Consider the following 20,145-nt stretch of genomic DNA (forward strand, 5'->3'; position numbering starts at 1 on the left):
TTCCCCTTTCCCTCGTAGCCGTAAGGAGAGAGGGAATGGGGAAGGAATTGGATACTCGCTCGCCTTCCCAGTGGAACTAGCAGTTTGGAGAAGAGTAGGACAGCCATCGCCTTGCGGCGATGGCCTCTCAGAGTCTGGGAAAACGTATCGTCAGGAGAAAACGTTTTCCCCGCGGAGGGTTACGAACTCTCACTGTAGGTAAGGGTCTGCCGCCCACTGTGAACGTCGTCTGGGTGGGGCTGATCGGACACCTGACAGGAGAGAGCCGATACCGTCCTCCGACTCATTCCAGTCCTCGTCGAGGTCGAAACCTCTCAGGAGGACCGAAGGAGTATTTAAATACGGTGTCCGAAGACACGTAGAAAACGCCGCTGTCGCAGTAGAGGAGGTGGAAGTAGCTTGATCGACGGCCGGCCAGAACTGAGTAGAGCCTTCTTGTCCGGAGACGAGACACTGGTTCGAGACAGAATCGGCAAGCTCCGATCGCGGCAGACCCACCGTCGGTTTGGTTTCCCTCTCGGGCCCAAAACGACTCGAGCAGAGACTTGGGCTCTGCTGGTGGGAGCGGCAATCCTTCCGCAGGGTCATTATGCTGACGAATCAGCTTAATGACTTCTGCAAATTCCTCTGTATCTCGGGAGTAACCGCGTCTTGCGGAGTAGGACCGTCCAGTCCCTCCAACAAGAACAGATCGGCCCTAGATACTCCTCCTTCAGAAGGAGAAGAGCGGCAGACCCCTGACGGTCGCCTCCAGCTAATTGCGCGTATGTCCTGGTCGGTCCTAGAACCGTGCCTGCTCCATACGTCGTCATAGCGGGGTCGCGAGCGGCGCACCTCTCGCGATCACTCATAGGTACCTCGCTCCTCCCGGCGTAGCCCGAGGAGGTTGAAGGTACAGGAGAGGCAGACCTGACGCTCTCCCCCCTAGCTCGCTGGCAGGACCAGCGTGCTTGGAGGGCTGCTGCTGATCGTCAACCCGCGTGGTGGCGATCGAGCAGCATGCCTAGCCTTGCCGCTCGCCTGAGGCGAGAGGCTTGGCTGAGAACGTCGACGCTGATCTCTAGCGTCAGCGAGCTGTTTGCTGGTTACCGTCTCCGCCCGGTCCCCGGTATGGCAGCGGCGTCAGGTGACCTGCTAGGCTCGCTGTCACGGTGAGACCGGCGAGCGTCCTCTCGGCGCGTCGAGCCGCTGGTACCAGCCGTGGCTGGTACCGACGGCCGCGGGGACCCCTTCCTCGCCTCAACCCGTTATGGGAGAGGCAGACCTGACGCTCCCCCCACGCGTCGCTGGCAGGACCAGCGTGCTGGAGGGCTGCTGCTGATCGTCAACCCGCGGTGACGGTCGAGCAGCAGCCTAGCCTTACCGCTCGCCTGGGGCGATGGCTCGGCTGAGAACGTCGAGACCGATCTCTAGTGTCAGGGCGAGCTGCCGCTGGTCACCGTCTCCGCCCGGTCCCATCGGGAGCGGCGGACGGGTGACCTGCTAGGCTCTGTGTCGCGTCGAGACCGGCCAGCGTCCTCTCGCGTCGAGTCGCTGGTAACCAGCCGTGGCTGTACCGCGGCCGCGGGGACTCCTTCCTCGCCTCAACCCGTGGCTGATCAGCGACCGTCACGTTAGCCCGAGCAGCCAGTTGATCGCTGCGAGAGCGTCCACTGGCCTGGCGAGAGTCGTGTGCAACGACTCTCGCCAGTCTTCTGCTCCGCGCCGCTGTCTTGACGGACGAGCTCGGACGTCAAACTTTGTCTGGACGGTTCTTCTTGGAAGAGCGTCCACTCGGTGCTTCTCGCGAACGAGAAGCGGCCGAGACGGAACCTGGTTTTAGCGGCAGACCCGCTAGCACCAGGTGAGACGCACCAGCCGAGGCTGGTGCCCTCTGGTCCCCGTCGACTTCTTCTTTGCAGAAGAAGCGACGGGCCCCGTTCCCGAAGGAACAGGAGGACCAGCAGAAGAGCTCCCCAGCTCGCCTACGAGCGCCGGCCCTTAGAAGATCCCGAAGGAGTCTTCTTAGGGGGGAAGGAGGCAACCTTCTTCTTCTTCGGCTGTTTGGCCTTAGAAGTCGAAGGGGAAGGAGAGGCAAGCGGACGACGAAGAGACGACGAAGACGACGACGACACCTTCTTCCTCTTCCTCTTCTTCTTCGCCAGGCTCCGCAGGACAGACGTCAGGTCTTCCATCCAGGAGGGAGCCGGGGCAGTTGCCGAGCAACAGGGCCCGACTGCACCTGTCCGGAAAGACCTGAGACTGTGACAGCATCACCAACAGCAGGAACAACAGGAACAGGTCCAGGGAACAGCAGGAACATCTGAAAGTGAATCAGCAGCAGGCACCTGATCTGAAAGGGAATGAGCGGCTGGGACCGCACAGGTACGGCAGGCACGGCAGGTACCACAGGAGGAGACAGGCGTCCTGTCGGCAGCTACCGTCATCCTCGTCACTGGCGGCAGTCCAGGGGGTACTCTTTGGGCAGCGGCAGTCCGGGGTCGGCAATACAAAGAACCCAGGTGGCGGTGGCACCGTCCTGATTGGCACGGCAGGAATTGTTTCTGGATTGCAGCCGTGGGTGTTACCGACATGACAATGTGGGTGTGTACACCGGTGCGGTGACATCTCATATGCTGGTGTCGAGAATTGTGGTTGTTGTAGTGGTTCCTTACCGTATCATGAGTGACCACTGCCGACCCCGCCAACCGCGTGAATCAACCCCTGCAGTCCCAGCGACTCCCACACCTGTCCCAGGTCGTCCTCGCTGATGGCTTTACATCTACATCCAAGTCGTCTCCCACATGTGTAGCACTGCGGTAACATAGATAGATTAGTAAGAGGGGTTCCCTCACGCACGGGGGAAGACATGCCCCACCCCGAACGCAAGGAAGACCCCAAATACAAAATACAATGAAGAAGCTGAGCGGGGGGCAGAAGGAAGACGAAGAATCGGCTACCAACTTCCTGGCAGACCTTCGCTTCCCCCACCCCGCACAGCAGTGAAAAGTAATATGAAAATGAAACAGAATCTGCCCTTGCGATTCACTTCATAGAAACTTAAAGGAGAAAAGATCAATTTCCCGGGTAAGAACGAAACTTGATCCAATAATATGATGCTATCATAAAATATATATGAAAATGAAACAGAATACTGCACTTGCGATTTCATTTCATAAAAAATCGTAAGGATCAATTCCCGGGATAAGAAACGAAAATTGATCCAGATTAAATTCATGCAATCATAAATGAAAATGAAAAGAATATTGCAATTGCGAATCCACTTTCATTGCATTCTATTATACAAAATTAAAAGTTCGTGCCGAGCGCAATCACACTCTCGGTAACGAACGCACAGGGCAAAAATATAATGAAAAAAGTACTTACATTTTTCCAATTACACCCTTTCGCCCAAATACATGACTCGGCGCGAGCGCGCCCGCCCTCGGCACCGAGACATAATTCCAGGGTTCAATTCATGAAAAGAGCGGAAATCGCCGTCTCTACGGCGATAGCTCCATGTTGATTCATAATTAAGTAATGAAAATGAAAACAGTGTACTTACAGTTTCATTTTCAAGTCAAACCAACCCATTAGTAGAAAACACAATATAAACAAAGCCTACGACGATGAAGCGGGCAGAGAGCGATGACGAACACGTCCTTCACTCCCGCGGCCGAAAGCAAAAGTGATTTGTTTACCTCCCAGTCGCGCGCGCGCGACGATCGGACAAGCAGTTAACTACCGTTCTCCCCTTGTTCGAAGCTTACGACCGTTCCAGCTGCCGATTAGCTACTTCCTATTGTTAAAGGACCGAGGGTTTGTATTACGTATCGGAACAACTTCCAATTTCACCATCCTGGTTACACCAAAACATTCCTACATAGCCTGATGTTATTGTTTTACTTCCTGTGGAAGATATCCTAGGAAAATGAAATACAATACTGTAAACAGTGTAAAACAGCCAAATTTCATAGAATACCAACATTGCCTAGCGGCAATGGCAGCAAGGAGAATTCTGACAAGAGCTAAAACATTTGAAACACACCTGGTGGAGAACAGGTACTAGACAGTCTCCAGGCAGCCATTCGATTTTTTTTGTTTGAATGCCGACTCGCCTAATCGGCGGGGAGATATAGATATAGCTAAATTTAACAGTAGGTAAGATTCATCTCAATAATTAAAAATTTTAACGTTCATTCTTTGTATGTTAACTTTCGTAATTCATACTCCCGATAATTCTAAAATATTTGTAGCATATGTACATTAATGAACAGCATGACACAAGAATATTTGCAATGAGCACTTACAGGTTTCTGGACTTTTTATATATTTTTCAGAATCGGCAGTCATATCTGGAATGGTGCCCCTTACTGGGAGAACGCCCCGACCCTCTGAGGAAACGAATTCGTGCTGCTCTCGCCATGAGCCTAGAAGGGTTTTGTGGTGGGGCTCGGCGTGATCGAGCTGCTTCATTTAAAATGGATTGTATCCCGTGAGGAATGGTCGTGGGTACGCGTGAGGTGTTGACTGCCTTGCAAGCCTCTTCGTAATTTCTTCGGTTTCATTGTTCTCTTTCTCTCTCATTCCTGTGAAATGATGAAATGCTTTAGTGCAACTTTCATCAACTTTTAGTAAACATACAAACTGTTAAATAGAACGAGGATTTACAATCAGTCCCTGGTTAAGCGAGGACTGCCTGTACCGATATACAATTATGGTCCGGTGCCTAAACAATCCAGTACTGTACCATTTGCCTATCAATGTTTGTAGTTGTCTACCAATTTTAAAGTCCACAGAACTAATGTAAGTGTTTGGAAAATTATAAACAGTTATCACAACAGAAAGTAAAGACTTTTCTTGACCAAAACTTCTTGCACCTGAAAATTCACCAGTTTTAATGTTTTGAAGTAGCTGTGTTTTTTTTCTCTCCAAGATAAACGACATTTAATTGATGTATAAACAACATCTGTAATGTACTGTATACGACTTTAAAATTTCTTGCTGGCAAAACCAAATATTTAAATTGATAATTTTTTTATCAAAATTTTGTCTATGGAAGTACATAATCATACCAGTTCCATTAAGAGAGTTTAGCATGCCTGAACAAAAAACTGAAAATGCAAACTTACAATGAGACTTCCCATATACCACAGCAGTTTAGTGCAACAATGGAGCATAGCCACTCCAAAGACCAAGTGAAATGAGTGAGTTATCAATTATTAAAATTATATAAAAAGTTTAATAACATCTGATAAGATAACAAAGACAAATGAAAGACTGAGGATAAGTTTAACAACACCTGATGAAAGAACCAGACAGAGAAAAGTAAAACTACATGATAAAAGAAAACCCCAAGACCACTAAAACCTTTCTTGATGAGTTCTATGAAAGCCTTCTTTTCCCTGTAATTTTTGGGTGGCTCTCCATGTTCGGCATTCCACTGTTGAAGGTGTTTGTACAGAATGACGACGTAAGGCACGTGTGAGTGGTCTTTGTAGTCCATTGAATCGAGGTCGAGGCTATCCATGTACTTCTGCAATGCTGGGAAAGGTCTGTCGAGTCTTAAATCTGGCATTTCGTTGTCTGGGTGACTTTCCACAACGGTATGTTTCCTCAATCTGAAAGTGATGTTGACCAAATAATATTACGGTACGTACTATATAAACATGTTATTGTTATGATACAATAAAGTTTGTTCATACTTACCTGGCAGATATATATATAGCTGTATTCTCCGACGTCCGACAGAATTTCAAAACTCCCGGCACACGCAGTGGGCGGCCAGGTGGTTAGTACCCATTCCGCCGCTGGGAGGCGGATATCAGGAATCATTCCCATTTTCTATTCAGATTTTTCATACCACTGTCCCCTGAGGGGAGGTGGGTGGGTACTTTAATTATATATATCTGCCAGGTAAGTATGAACAAACTTTATTGTATCATAACAATAACATTTTGTTCATGAAACTTACCTGTCAGATATATATATAGCTGAATCCCACCATTGGAGGTGGGAAGGGACAGAATAGAAGGATTTAGGAACACCTCAAGTGCAGATGATTGACATCTTGATTCCTTACCTGTTAGCATAGCTGACTTCTTGATTACTGTCACCGAAGTCTGCTTTTGCTTTACTAGAGTTGCCAACAAGGTAGTGACCTGTGTAGTTGGTGCGCTCTAGACGATCTGTCAATGGGGGCGTGACCACAATGTGACTAGACCATATTGACCATACTGTGAGGGCAACGAAGCTAAAAAACCACCACCTGACCTAACCTATCGAAGTTAGTCCCATAACTTCTAGGCTAAAGAAAGGGAAGGCGCCTCAAGCAACCAACCCTTCAACCATAAACCAACACCAAAATTAAAAAGCACACCTACCCCTTTTCTATAGGGTAGTATTTGTGCTGCTCCCTGCCCCCAACACCATTTCTGCGGATATTTATGGTCCAAGCGACTCGCAGTTCTCATATGCCGTCTTCACATCCCGCAGGTAATGTGAAGCAAAACACAGAGTTGCTTCGCCAAAAAGTAGCGCTAATGATATCATTAAGTGCCATATTCTTTCGAAATGCCATTGAAGTCGCACAGCTCTTACTTCATGGGCTTTTATTTTCAAAAGCTTCATATCACCATCCGAGCAGGACGCATGGGCCTCCCTGATGGTGCTTCATAAAAGAATGCCAGTGCATTCTTCGACATAGGAAAGTCGGGTCTCTTAACAGAACACCATAAGTTTCTCAGAAGGACCCCGACAATCTTTGTCTTTTGCATGTAAAATTTGAGAGCCCTGACAGGGCACAGGACTCTCTCTGGCTCTTGTCCGATGAACTCTGTTAACCCTTGATTTCAAAGGTTTTTGGCCAGGGGTTAGATGGGTTCTCATTCTTCGCTAAGAAATTAGGATCCAAGGAGCACACTGCACTGTGTCCTCTGAAACAACCCACCCCATCTTTACTAATTGCCTGAATTTCACTAACTCTCTTTGCCGTGGCAAGAGCAGTTAGAAAAATCGCCTTTCTAGTAGTGTCTCTCAATGAGGCAGCATGCATAGTTCAAAGGGAGCCGACATCAAGAATCTTAGAACTACATCAAGGTTCCATGATGGAACCTTTGGTTGTAGTACTTTGGTTGTCTCAAACGATCTCAAAAGATCGTGAAGATCTTTATCATTTGTCAGATCTAAACCTCTGTGGCGGAAGACAGCTGACAGCATACTCTTGTATCCTTTTATTGTGGGCACTGCTAGTTGTCCACATTTCTCAAATGCAGGAGAAACTCAGCGATTTGGTTCACAGAGGTCGTGGAGGAGGAAATACCTTTCTTCCTACACCATCTCCTGAAGACAGTCCACTTCGACTGATAACTGCTGCGAGAGGAAGCTCTTCTCGCATTGGCAATAGCCTCTGCCACTGATCTTGAAAAACCTCTCGCTCTGGCCAACTTCTTGATAGTCTGAACGCAGTCGAACTCAGAGCGGAGAGGTTTCCGTGGTACCTCTCGAAGTGGGGCTGTTTGAGAAGATCGACTCTCTCTGGCAGGGTTCTCTGGGAAGTCTACCAGAAGAGACATGACCTCCGTGAACCAATCGCTTGAGGGCCAAAAGGGGGCGATCAGAGTCATTCTCGCTCCTGTCGACGCCGCAACTTCCTTGTTACCTCTCCTAAGAGTTTGAACGGGGGAAAGGCGTACACATCCATCCCCGTCCAGTCCCATAGGATGGCAATCTACCGCTATTGCTTCCGGTCGAGACTGGAGAGCAATAAATCGGAAGCCTCTTCGTTTTCGAGGTTGCGAAGAGGTCGACTAGCGGCCGTCCCCACAACTTCCATAGCTCTTGACAAACTTCTAGATGTAGGGTCCATTCTGTGGGAAGCATCTGATGTCGACGGCTTAAAAGATCCGCTCGAACATTTTGAATTCCTGAAATGAACCTTGTCAGATCACTATGTTTCGAGCTTTCGCCCATAGAAGGATGTCTCTCGCTATCACGAACAGTGATCGAGATGTGTCCCCCCCTGTTTTTTATGTAAGCGAGAGCCGTAGTGTTGTCCGAGTTGATCTGGACAACTCGGCCCACCAATCGTTCTTCGAAGAACTGAAGAGCCAACCGAATAGCCTCCAATTCTTTTAAGTTTATGTGCCAGGACCTCTGTTCCCCTCTCCAGAGGCCTGACACTTCCTCCTTTCCTAGTGTTGCTCCCCCCCCAGCCCACATGGAGCGTCTGAGAACAACACTAGGTCGGGGCTCAAAAGCTTGAGGGACATCCCTTCCGAGAGTTTGGTCGGATCTTGCCACCACTTCAGATGATCCTTGACCGTTTTTGAGATAATCAAGTCGAGTCTAGATTCTTGTCTTTCCAGTTTTTCTGCCATAAAAAACTGGAGTGGCCTGAGGTGCAACCTCCCTAGGGAAACAAACTTCTCCAGCGAAGAAATGGTTCCCAGCAGACTCATCCATTCCTTCGCCGAGCATGTTTCTTTCCCTAAGAAAGGCTAACATTTCTCTAAGCATCTCTGCTGACGTCTGGATGGAAAAGCTTGAAAAGCCGCTGAATCCAATCTGAATCCCTTCCCCAGATAACCACGATGGACTGCGTGGGGATCCAGATGGGGACTTCTAGTAAACTTTACTATAAGGCCCAGGGCCCTTCGCCAGCTGTAAATGTCGTTCTGAAGGTCCCATCCAGGCACCTATTGACCTTTCTGAAGGCGGACTTGATTAGCCAGTCGTGTCCAGGTAGAGCGAGACTCTTATTTTCGATAGGTGAACGCCATTTCGCCACATTCCGCATGAGGAAAGTTAAAAAAACCATAGGCGCCGTACTCAGATCCGAAGGCACAGAGCCCTGAACTGGGAAGACCTGCCCTTGTTTTAAGACGAACCTCAGGAACTTCCTTGTTGATTAGGGAATGGATCGGGACGTGGAAATAAGCGGTCTTGGAAGGTCCAATGACACCATCCAATACCCCTGGGTCTCAAGGCCCCTAGCACAGACTGAGAAGTTTCCATCCTGAATTTTTCTTTCTTTATAAAAATGTTCAGTCTGCTGACTCTAGGACAGGTCTCCATCCCCCACACTGCTTCGGAACCAGGAATAACCTGTTGTAGAAGCCTGGGGAATCCAGCATCAGAACTTCCTCTACGGCCTTCTTTTCCAACATTTGAATCTTGAGAAGGTCGAGTTAAGATCTGTTGCACTTCTCTGACTGGTAATGCGGGCGAGCAGGTCTATCGGCTTCGTGCTCAAAGGAGGCGCAGAGAGGAAAGGGATCTTGTATCCTCTCTCGATCACATCTAGGGTCCAGGTGTCCGCCCCTATCGTTCCTCCATGCCTGAGCAAATAAGGTGAGTCTCGCACCTACAGGTGCCTGAAGGGCAGAAACGTCAATTTTTTTCCCTTCTTGGTAGAAGAGATCTTACCTCTGAAGGACCCCCTTCCTCTCGAGGAACCTCTAAGGAAGGTGCTCCACGAAAGGGCTTAAATTTCTTCTTGGGTGCTGGAGCTGTTGAAGTAGAAGCCTGAGGAGTAGGTCGTCTTGAAGATTGAGTCAAGAGGTCCCTTGTTGCTTTTTCTTGCAAGTTTACCGACAGATCTTAATCATGGACTGCGGAATAGGTGCGTAGAGAAGGGGGCGAATAATAACTCCGCTTTCTGAGCGGGAGAAACTGCTTTCGCCGTAAAGCTACAATAGAGAGCTCTCTTTTTTAGCAGACCTGTAGCAAAATGAGATGCTAACTCATCAGAGCCATACCCTTACTGCTCTATCCATTACAAGCTAATACACGGCGAAAGCTCTTCCAGCGAAATCGAGTCTTGACTCCTCGATTGTACATCCAGAGCCCCGAGGCACCAATCGAAAAAGTTAAACACCTCTAGCGTCTTATATAACCCCTTGAGGTGATGATCCGTCTCCGTCATTGTCCAGGAAACCTTAGCCGATGACAAATAAGACCTCCTTGGAGCGTCCACCAAATTGGCGAAATCTCCTTGAGAGAAGACGGTGCTTTCAATCCTGCTTCCTCTCCTGTTTCGTACCAGATCCCAGCTCTCCCTTTCAGTCTAGATGGAGGAAGTGCAAACGAAGTCTTCCCTTTAACCTTCCTTGAATCCATCCAATCCTGGACTCTCTTAAACGCTCTCTTCGCAGAGAGCGAAGTGGCCATCTTAACGAAGCCCGGGGCCGTTCCTGGCCTTCGATGAGGCAAATTGTGAAGGTGGAGAGCAAGGAATTGGCGCTTGAAAATTATCTGGGAATAATTTCTTAAGTAAATCCGTCAACGTCTTATAGTCTGACGACGCTGACGCATTTGGTTCGTCATCATCAGTAGGGCAGCGATCACATAGACGATCCTTCTCTCGGTCATCAGCGCCTTTCAAGATCGCGATGACTTCGACACTTTAACCTGAGAAACATCCTGACGTTTCGGACTCAACTGTTGATCGTCTGGAAAGCGTCCCGATATGCATGCGCGTGCGTTCCTGAGAGCGTCCTGATGTGAAGGACGCCGGGTCCTCCTGAAGAGCGTCAGCTCGAGACGTCTTGCGAAGCGTCATGATTGTAGTGAAGACGCCCCGTGTCCTGAAACAGCGTCAGCTCGCGCGTCTTGCTGAGCGTCATGATGTGTAGGACGCCGTGCGTCCTGAACAGCGTCAGTTTGAGCGTCTTGGCGAGCGATCATCCGCGCGTCTTGAAAAGCGTCTTCGAGCTCAGGTCTGGTAAGCGCTTTCGTTGCTTAAGACGCCAAGCGTGATCATTAACATGCAAAGCTTGACGTTCCGATATTGATCCTTGAGCGTTCTTCGGCCTTTTGACAAAGACGCTGGCCGCTTGTGCGACAACTCACGTCTCTGTCAAATTCGTCTCTCCTAGACGCCCTTTCATGAGGAACGTAATCACGTTCTCTAATGCGTCGGCTACTAGGAGGAGACTCAAAGGCCGAAAAACGCGGAGTAGGAGCCGGGGACTGCCTAGTTCTCTTAACAGGCAGCCACCTATCCTTCCTTCTATGACTAGTTTCTGCCTCCTTTCTCTCAAAAAAGGAGGCTAACTGGTCTCTGCTTTATTTCCCAAAGCATTTTCCTTGAAGGGGAAAGTTCTCGATCAGGAGAAGGACTCATCCTGTGCGAGGAAAGATGGGCGAGGGGATGCCCTTTCCTTCAACTCAGGAACAAGCTTAGAGCGACTTGGACGCTCGAAGAGTCCTCCCCTGATGAAGTCTTGTTCCTTTTCTGTGGCGGAAAAGCTTCAAAATCTTCAGGTGACGAATCTACATAATGATCAGAAGGACGTGAAGCGTCCTCTTCTCTGAAACCTCTCTTAAGAGGGCGACAAGGGCGGGCGGCCGCTTGTGCGACAACTTGCGCCCCTGCCGCTCTCCCCCTGAGAGGTCTTCCGAGCGTCCCACAACCTCGGCGAGGAGAGGAAAGTCTCGAAGAAGAGAAGCACTCTTTAAGTATTCGTGCCCGTGCACGACACCGGCAGCCTGAGATTCGTCCTCAGTTTCTGCCGAAGGGACGTCAGACCGGTCATTAGATCCCGTAACCCTCCTTCGGCTTTCGGTTGGCTTGCCCTCCCCTAAGGCCTGGAGTCCGGCAGGGGCCTAGGCCTAGAGGCATTATGGGACGAGCTCTGACACCCCTTCCACTACACTAGATGCACTAACACTTTTATCACAATTCACATTTGACTGTAGAGCAATCACTTTAAGATTCCAAGGCGCGAATCACTTCATGATCGTAAATAATACGCTTCCTCTGCAGACACTTCCTGATTGGTTCGGAGGCAATACACAGGATCCGATTGAATTACATCTACAGGAGGATTTAATGGAGATACAATTCTACCTTGACTTCTACTCACCAGAAGCACTCCTAGAGGAAGACCTCCTGATTCTATCACGCTCAAGCTTTTTTCACGTAAGAATCATATGCCTTCCATTCAATTTCCGTCAATTGCTCACACTCGATGCATCTATCATTCAACATACATACATGACCACGACATTTTCGAGCACACTGAATGAGGGTCTACCGAAGCTTTCGGCAACCTCACCTTACATTCATGTACCTTACACACCCTGAAGCTAGCAGAGCTAGATCCAGACATCGTAATCAAAGAAAAGTCAAAGCCAAATCCAAATCAAATCCACTATCACGTATGCCAAGCCAACAAGCCAAGTCAAAACAAACCAAAAGTCAATCAGAATACTCAAGTTAGCACAAGAAGTTTCAAAATCCTAGGCGGAGGTCTGTAACAGTTGTTTACCGACCGGCGACAGAGAAAAATCTGAATAGAAAATGGGAATGATTCCTGATATCCGCCTCCCAGCGGCGGGAATGGGTACTAACCACCTGGCCGCCCCCTGCGTGTGCCGGGAGTTTTGAAATTCTGTCGGACGTCGGAGAATACAGCTATATATATCTGACAGGTAAGTTTCATGAACAAAATGAATTGTAAAATATAGTTATGCTTAGAGAAAGTATCTGTACTTAAAAATACAATTTTGAAGCTAAAAATTATTAAATAGTACTAAAGGAGAGCAAATAGTCATGAAATCGTTAGGCCTCAGAAAACCTTGACGTTGCTAGGGTTAATGCCTACATAGTAATAACGTTCATGCTAAGATCAGAAAAGGGGCAGCTCGTTTGTCAGAGATGAAAGTTCATTTGCTTTCTGTTCAATTGATGGAGCTGGAACAATCAAGTACAAAGCAAATCTGACATCATTTGATAAGTTAGTCCATGAATCTCTCAAAGGGGGGGGAAGCTGAATATAACCTCATTCCCAAACAGAATTGCAATAAATTTACAACCATAAACCTGCACTTATGAGCACTGTATGCTATGATCTGTTAGAATTTTAGATTACAAATTCTCAAGGCATGATTTCTGCATTAACTGGGACTACCATGACTCATATTCCATCATCACCATGAACATTTCTGTATTACATTCCACCTTGACTGGCTTTTGGACACAAAATATTCCTTCACGCTTTTCTAGGTTTCTGCCTCAAATTCTAATCTAGGCGCTCACCTTACGCCTCTTCTCCTTAACAAGTCTTCCGACAAGCCGAGATTTTAACCTACAACTACGGAAACAAGGGATCAAAATACTATAACTTAATACATATTTTTTTTTTTTTAAAATGCACTCACCTGCAACTCGAATGAATAGCCTATCATTCCGTAACTCCGAACGATTACTAAAGGCACGCTGGCTTCCCATAAAACTTTGGACAGTGCCAAGAGTGTACTGAAATACAATAAAAATGTACATTGTTTTATTAAAAAGTATGGGACAACATGATGCAAAATGCATAAATATAAAAATGTTAATACGTACAAAAAACAAGGGCAGATCATAGACAAAGGTTCATTTTTTTCTCATATTTTGTTCATTTTATCCATCTCCACTTTTTAAGTTTTCCATGATTTTTTGTGTATAATATCTAAAAATTAATTCTTTATTCCAACCTAATGCGACACCACTTGAAACATGTTCAGAGGATTATTTATGCTGGAAAATATGATAAAGGCTACTTAACTGCTATGCTACCTACAAGATACTTTGTGACAAGACATATACGCAAATTTTACAAAATTTACTTAAACTCTATGAATTTATAAAATCAAACTACCTACTTAACATACTGTAAAATACTAAGTTAATGTTACAGAATGGAATCCTTAACATACTGTACAATACTATTAATGAAATCCAACATACTGTAAATTACTACTAGGCTTACGTTATAGAATGAGAAAGTGCATTAGCAACTGACCTTTCCGGTAGACATGTTGCTATGACAACTGAAAACGGTGAAAAGAAATCTGGCTGGTTATCCAGAATCTCCTGCAGCGGTTGATCTACGAACGTCCCTCGCACATCGGGGTTGAGTTCCAGTAGAAGCTGGAGTGCCACCTCACCACGAGGCCGACCTACGCTGTCACCATCTACAAAGAAACTAGAAAGAAGTTATTTTTAGTATGCTGATTCTTATAAAATCACTCTATGACCTACAAAACATTTGAGTTAAGCTTATGTCCTCACACCTGATTAGCATTAGCGAATCCCATTTTGTGTCCATTATCATACTTGGCACTGCCTCAACCACGTCATGCGTCCTTGTTACCTATAGACACTGAATATTAATGAAAACAATGGAATCAAAAGTACAGCAACTGGTGATTTACATAACAGATCTATGGGCTTTAGTTGATATCTGCTTGCTGAAATACTGAACTACGTATCATCATCTTATCAAATTTGTTAGCTTTCTTTTATGGGGGGTAAAATGATAAAATTAACAGTTGCAGTAAATGAGGCAGTTTCTCCAATCCCTTGTGATTGTTCCACAACTGTCGTTAAATGAAAAGAATGTACAAAAAGTCAGGTAGACCTAATTGACAGCTAAAAGAATAAGATTCTGAAAGGTGAAGTAGGTTTTTCCTTTTACAATGACCAGGTTTTTAACAGTAAAACGTCAAGTAATACTTTAAATAAGAATATACAAAGTTGAGCAATCTAGCCATAATAAAAAAAACAGAAAGAAAATACAAACAGTTGAGTAACTTACTTATTTCCAATATCCTTAGGGCTAACTTTTGCATCATCAATGATAGTAATGGCTCCAATTCCAGGTAACACTAATGACTTCAATGTTTCTGTTCCGACTGCACTGGCACTGATCAAACAAACATGGGCACACTCAAGAGAAGATTGCCCATGATCGCCCCATAACCTGAAAAAATACGAATTGTTATTGTAGCCCGTCCAGCTTGTACTCAGGCTGATTACAACCTTGCAGAGGGAAAAAGAGGGAAAGAAGGCAAAGAAAGTCACTAACTCAACTCAATCTCCATCTTTATGCTATCCGAGTACCTTTGGCAAGATTATTCGATTGATAAAAATTCAGCTATAAAGCAGAGAACTGGAGCGCTTTCAGTCATTCAGCACTACTTTAGAATGGGAAAAAAAGGCAATTGGAGTGGTTGGACAGCAAGAATGAAGAAAGGCAGTGGGATATAGACAAAGAAAAAGGCTAAAAAAGTTGGTGGGAATTTTAGAAAACGCCTACACATCATGTAGGTGTACTGATAGCACTATATCCCTACGGGGCTTTGGCACATTCTTTTTTGTCCAAAAGGAGCTCAAGAGACTATGCATGTTGAGCAGCAACCACAAATCCTAAGGAAAGCCCACGAACTTCCCTTCGCATAGACCTCACATTATTAATAATGCACTGGCCCTGCTCGTGTTACAAGACAATTTGTATCTGCGAGCAAGTTTTTAAAGTTCTGAACACCAAGTTAGCATATCCTATTCATGCAGGCTAAAATAATGAAGATTTTTCCTTAATTTACTAATTACTTTCATTCATAGCCAAGCCAAGCTTCATCAAAGGAATGAAATATGCGGAGATATCCCTTTGGGATTACATTCAAAAGGTTAGCAATGTGTGTACATATGAAAGTTACTTTGCCCATCATAACTAAACCTACCTACCTTACGTTACCCAGTTACTTGGAACGAAAAACCTGAACCGCTAGCCTGACAACAGAGTAAACAATATGACTAGACTACCCCCCAGGTAAAGGAGACAAAGCTCACCCACTCAATTAGGCTATTGCAGCCTGGGTGATGCCGAGTTTTAAAAGTCTAGGTAATATATAGTTGGAGAGATGAAGCCTAGCCTATACTATTCAAATCCCGTGGAGTTAATGTAAATAATTTCTCACTAACATGGATTTCAAAACTACCAACAATCAGATGTTTTAATTTTTGTGTTTTTAATCTTTAAGGAAAATGACTGGCAAGATAATAATGAATTGCATATTTTCAAGTAATATTACATAGATTACAATAATTTTTTAAGTACATTCTAGCTGTCTGGAAGACATTCACAATCTCTTGGATACAGTTTAGAAAGTGATTGGCACATGCAGCACAAAGAACTTGCATGAGTTCTTTATTATATAACAGTTAAGATTTTAGAGTGACGTTCCAGACATTTCCAGGCTCTGCCAGGTTTTCCATATTTTCCAAACTTTCTAACCAAAGTTAAAGACTAAATGTCACAATTTTAAATACAAACAATGAATCCTTAAACAATTCTACTCTACTTAACCTTTAGTTTTAGTTAAAATTTTTACTAAAAAAAATTGACAGAAGTGATAACACATTTAAAGAGGAAATCATGAGAAGTAACGAAAGTTTTTTCTTATTCATTTGCTCACACCAGTCATCTGAATCACCTTGGCTTAATTTGTAACAAAACGACAGATAAATCCTTTGTCCAGTTTTTAAATATCAAACTGCAAATCCAGTAACCTAAATGTGATTTCAGGAAACTGGATGTCAGCTCTAACCTAACCATTGAGTTGTGTCAGACTGGTGGCTTCTTGATTTATAATTCCTATTACAACAAATTAGGGTAAGAAAAGGAGTGTTACATTTAATGGTTAATGTAGGTTAGGTTCAGGGGGACAAAGCTATTGGCTAGGTAAGACATAGGGCCCTAGGTTAAGTTAGGTTTGCTTGTATCATTATATTTTACTTGAAAATTAATGCTCTAAGACAGGTTTAGGATGTGTATTTATGCACATACAAGTGCATGTGTGTATGTAGGGGGGAGGGGTTGGGCTATGGCAATCAGGTAGGACCCAGCGCCTTAAGCTAAGTAAAGTTAGAACGTATCTCTTGCATGTTTTTTGTTATACATGTAATAGTTTAAAAGGTTAGGCATTGATACTTTGATTGAACTAATAATTCATAAATTAATAATAAAAATAATAACCTTTGAAATAATGAAAATACAGAAATAAAGATCACATCTAATAAATATATATGAAACTATATAAATTACAACAGTTTAAATAAAGGGTCCCCCAGGATCCTGCAGGGCAGGCACCAATACTTTGAGTACTTAATATTCTATGAACTAATAGTGAAATAACCTTCGAAATAATAAAAATACATACGAAATACATAAATAAAGATAAGATCTAATAAATATAAATGAAATTATTTAAATTATAACAGAAGAAATAAAGGGACAAACATCGATACTTTGAATAACTAATATTTTATTGTTTTAATGATTATATAAACTTCGAAATATTAAATATATATTAATATAGTTTAGGTAATTCTAAGCCCTCATTTCGTGGTGAAGTAGACATTGGCAGTTGACGTTTTCCTACGTTATTTTACTTACTAAACAAGAATTTAAAGTAATATTAGTTCGGACAACTGTAATTAACCCCCAGGGGCCAGTACTAAACACTTGCGAAATACACTGGACTCCCAATTCCTAGTGGATGTCGTATTTGCAGTTACGTTTCTTACAGGGTAATTCTAAAGAATAGGTAGTTCCGCACGGACTGCAAGGAACGTAACTGCGGATACGACATCCACCAAGGATGTATTTTGCCATGTTTAGTACTGGCCCCTGGGGGTTAATTACAGTCGTCCGAATAAATATTACTTAAATTCTTATTCAGTAAGTAAAATAACGTAGGAAAACATCAATTGCCATAGTCTACTTTACTGCGGAATGAGGGCTTAGAATTACCATAGTTTATATTTAAAATATGAAAATGACATTATGTAAATTACAACAGATTAAAGTCAGGGTTCCTCTGGGATCCTACGGGGCAGGCGTCGAAACTTAGAATAGGCTAACTAATATTCTATCGTTTTAATGATTAAATAACCTTCGAAATAATAAAAATAGAATAATAATGTTCAGATTTAATCAATATAAATGAAATCATGTAAATTACAACAGTTTAAATAAAGGTCCCCCAGGGATCCTGCAGGGCAGGCATCGGTCGACCGGGTCCCACCATTAATATATCACCTCAACTGTCGGTCGTATTTCTTGGCCTTGTCGCTCTGCTCGGAGGACGGCGTCCCTGGCTTCTCCATCGCGTCTTCCTTTGACCTTTTCGCCCGTCGGAGGCGGCTGCTCGGCTTCCCCCTCTGTCCAAAAATCGAGCGGAGGGGAAGAGGATGACAGGAGGAGAGGCTGAAGAGTAGGATGTAAACAAAGCAGCTCTGACTTATCAGCCGGGCGTTGGTGACCAACGCTTCCTATCATTCTTTTTTTTAATGTTTTTTAATTGTAGGAGCGTCAATATACTTATTTGCTTTTTAAATAGTATCATTGAATTTCCTTGTACATTAAATTAGTTCTTTGGACTTTGATTAAGGAATTTTTTTTTAATTCAACGACAATCAAGAGGGTTATCCCACCGGGCGTTGGTGACCAACGGAGGCCAACGCCTCCTAGAATTGCATTTTTTAGGTTTTATTTGTTCGTAGGAGTGTTAATATACTTTATAAATTTTGAAAAATAGTATAATTATATTTGTTAATGCATTAAATTACTTTTTTAGGCTTTCATCAAACAGATATTTCGAAATCTTAAGCAGCAGCTCAGGAGGCCTTATAACCCCCACCGGGCATTGTTAACCACCGCCTTTTATCATTCTTTTTTTTTTAGGTTTTATTCAATTGTAGGAGCTTCAATACATTTATTTTACCTTTTAAACTAATTTACTTATATTTGGTCATACAATAAATTGCGTTTTTACTTTGATGAAGGAGATATTTGAAATTTAATGACAATCATAAGGCTTATCCACCGGGAGACGCCTCCTATCATTCCTTTTTAAGGTTTTGATCATAGGAGTGTTAATATACTTAATAAAGCTTTGTTAAATAAGTATATTAATATACTTAATAAGCTTTGTTAAATAAGTATATTAATAGTACATTGGTATTTGATAATACATTAAATTACTTTTTAGGCTTTGATTAAAGATATTTGAAATTTAATGAAAATCTAGAAGCTTTTCATACGGGCGTCGATGACAAACGCCTCCGATGAGTGTTAGTTTTGTGTTTTATTTAATCGTAGTGGCGTCAATATACTTAATAGGCTTTTTAAAATAGTATAATTGTATTTGGTATTACGGCAACATACTTTTATTAACTTTGATAAGACAGATATTTGAAACTGAATGCGAACAGAAAGTTTTCTTAGTAGTTTTTTCTTTATAAAAATATTGATAATTTCTAAAAGCATCATAACAGCACTTAATATGACCACAACTTCTATTTAAAGAACCTGATTTGCAATCTGGTGTCTAATCTCACCTTTCTATCTCTCCATCTTCTAACAAGAGCCTAAGTCAATCACACCAAAATTATAGTGGAATGGAATTTGTTATCTATAAGGAAAGTTATGAACCAATCAGGTTACTTGATATGTTAAATTTATAGTAATATGCCTGTCTATTAACCAAAGGAATATCATAATAATAATAAAAATAACAGGGCATATCGTTCATTCTCTCCCCACCCACTTCAACCATATATCTATCAGATTCCTGACTTTGGCTAGGTTAACTTTGCCACACAGAGAGAAATGCTGTTTCTCTAATAAAACTCAGTAAAAAAAAAAAAATGCTTCAGACTTGGTCTATCAAGCGAATGCATAAGACAGAGGACATCCTTCAGCATCAGTTACTCAAAGGTGGCTGCCTTCTGCATACAAGTTCTCGTGGATCTGATTAGGATCAAATTACTATGGGAACTTCAATTTATTATATGACACTCCTGAAGGCGAAGTACCTCTAGAATACAGTTCTATGACCTCTGCATTTGGAGAGAGATGTCTTGTCCAGTGCTTTCATGTTATTTGTTATAGTCAAAGGCATTTGAATAGAGAGATGATTTACAGATGAAGATGCCTGATCGTCCTCTTGATGTGATAATGTCTCCTTCACAATCCTGTTTTTCTCACAAGAAGAGGCAAACTTGGAACCATGAAAGAAAGAACATAGGTTCTACTGTAGTAAAAAAAAAAAAAAACTACTTCTCATGGAAACATTCTGAACTATTACTTACCTATAAATCATGTTGACTTTATGAGACTGAATCAATGCAGCTGTTTAAAGTTCCAATCCAGGGTACATTACCCAACATTATATAATACATATTCTCATTAACAGTGTTACAAGGTGTACATTTCTGGAAAATGTAAGGAAAACAATTAAACCATTCCAGTTCCAACAGTTTTATTTAAAAATTCTAGGTAAACACATCCACATATGAGGAAAGTTGAAATCATAAAAACAGCAGTATCTATA

General features: G+C 43.5%; 1 protein-coding gene across 1 annotated transcript in view; it reads right to left on the reverse strand.

Moving 5' to 3' along the window:
* Window positions 1-18,062, reverse strand: part of LOC135205119 (NEDD8-activating enzyme E1 regulatory subunit-like) — a 56,712-nt gene extending 38,650 nt beyond the window's left edge. Inside the window, 8 exon segments of the mRNA XM_064235468.1 lie at window positions 4,302-4,393; window positions 4,395-4,536; window positions 4,539-4,568; window positions 5,350-5,594; window positions 13,151-13,240; window positions 13,770-13,952; window positions 14,565-14,729; window positions 17,850-18,062. Of these exon segments, the coding sequence (XP_064091538.1) occupies window positions 4,302-4,393; window positions 4,395-4,536; window positions 4,539-4,568; window positions 5,350-5,594; window positions 13,151-13,240; window positions 13,770-13,952; window positions 14,565-14,729; window positions 17,850-17,917 (1,015 nt within the window). The 5' untranslated portion in view covers window positions 17,918-18,062.
* Window positions 18,063-20,145: the final 2,083 nt, after the last annotated feature.

This window comes from Macrobrachium nipponense, chromosome 48 (genome assembly GCF_015104395.2).
Source record: "Macrobrachium nipponense isolate FS-2020 chromosome 48, ASM1510439v2, whole genome shotgun sequence".
NCBI lineage: Eukaryota > Metazoa > Arthropoda > Malacostraca > Decapoda > Palaemonidae > Macrobrachium > Macrobrachium nipponense.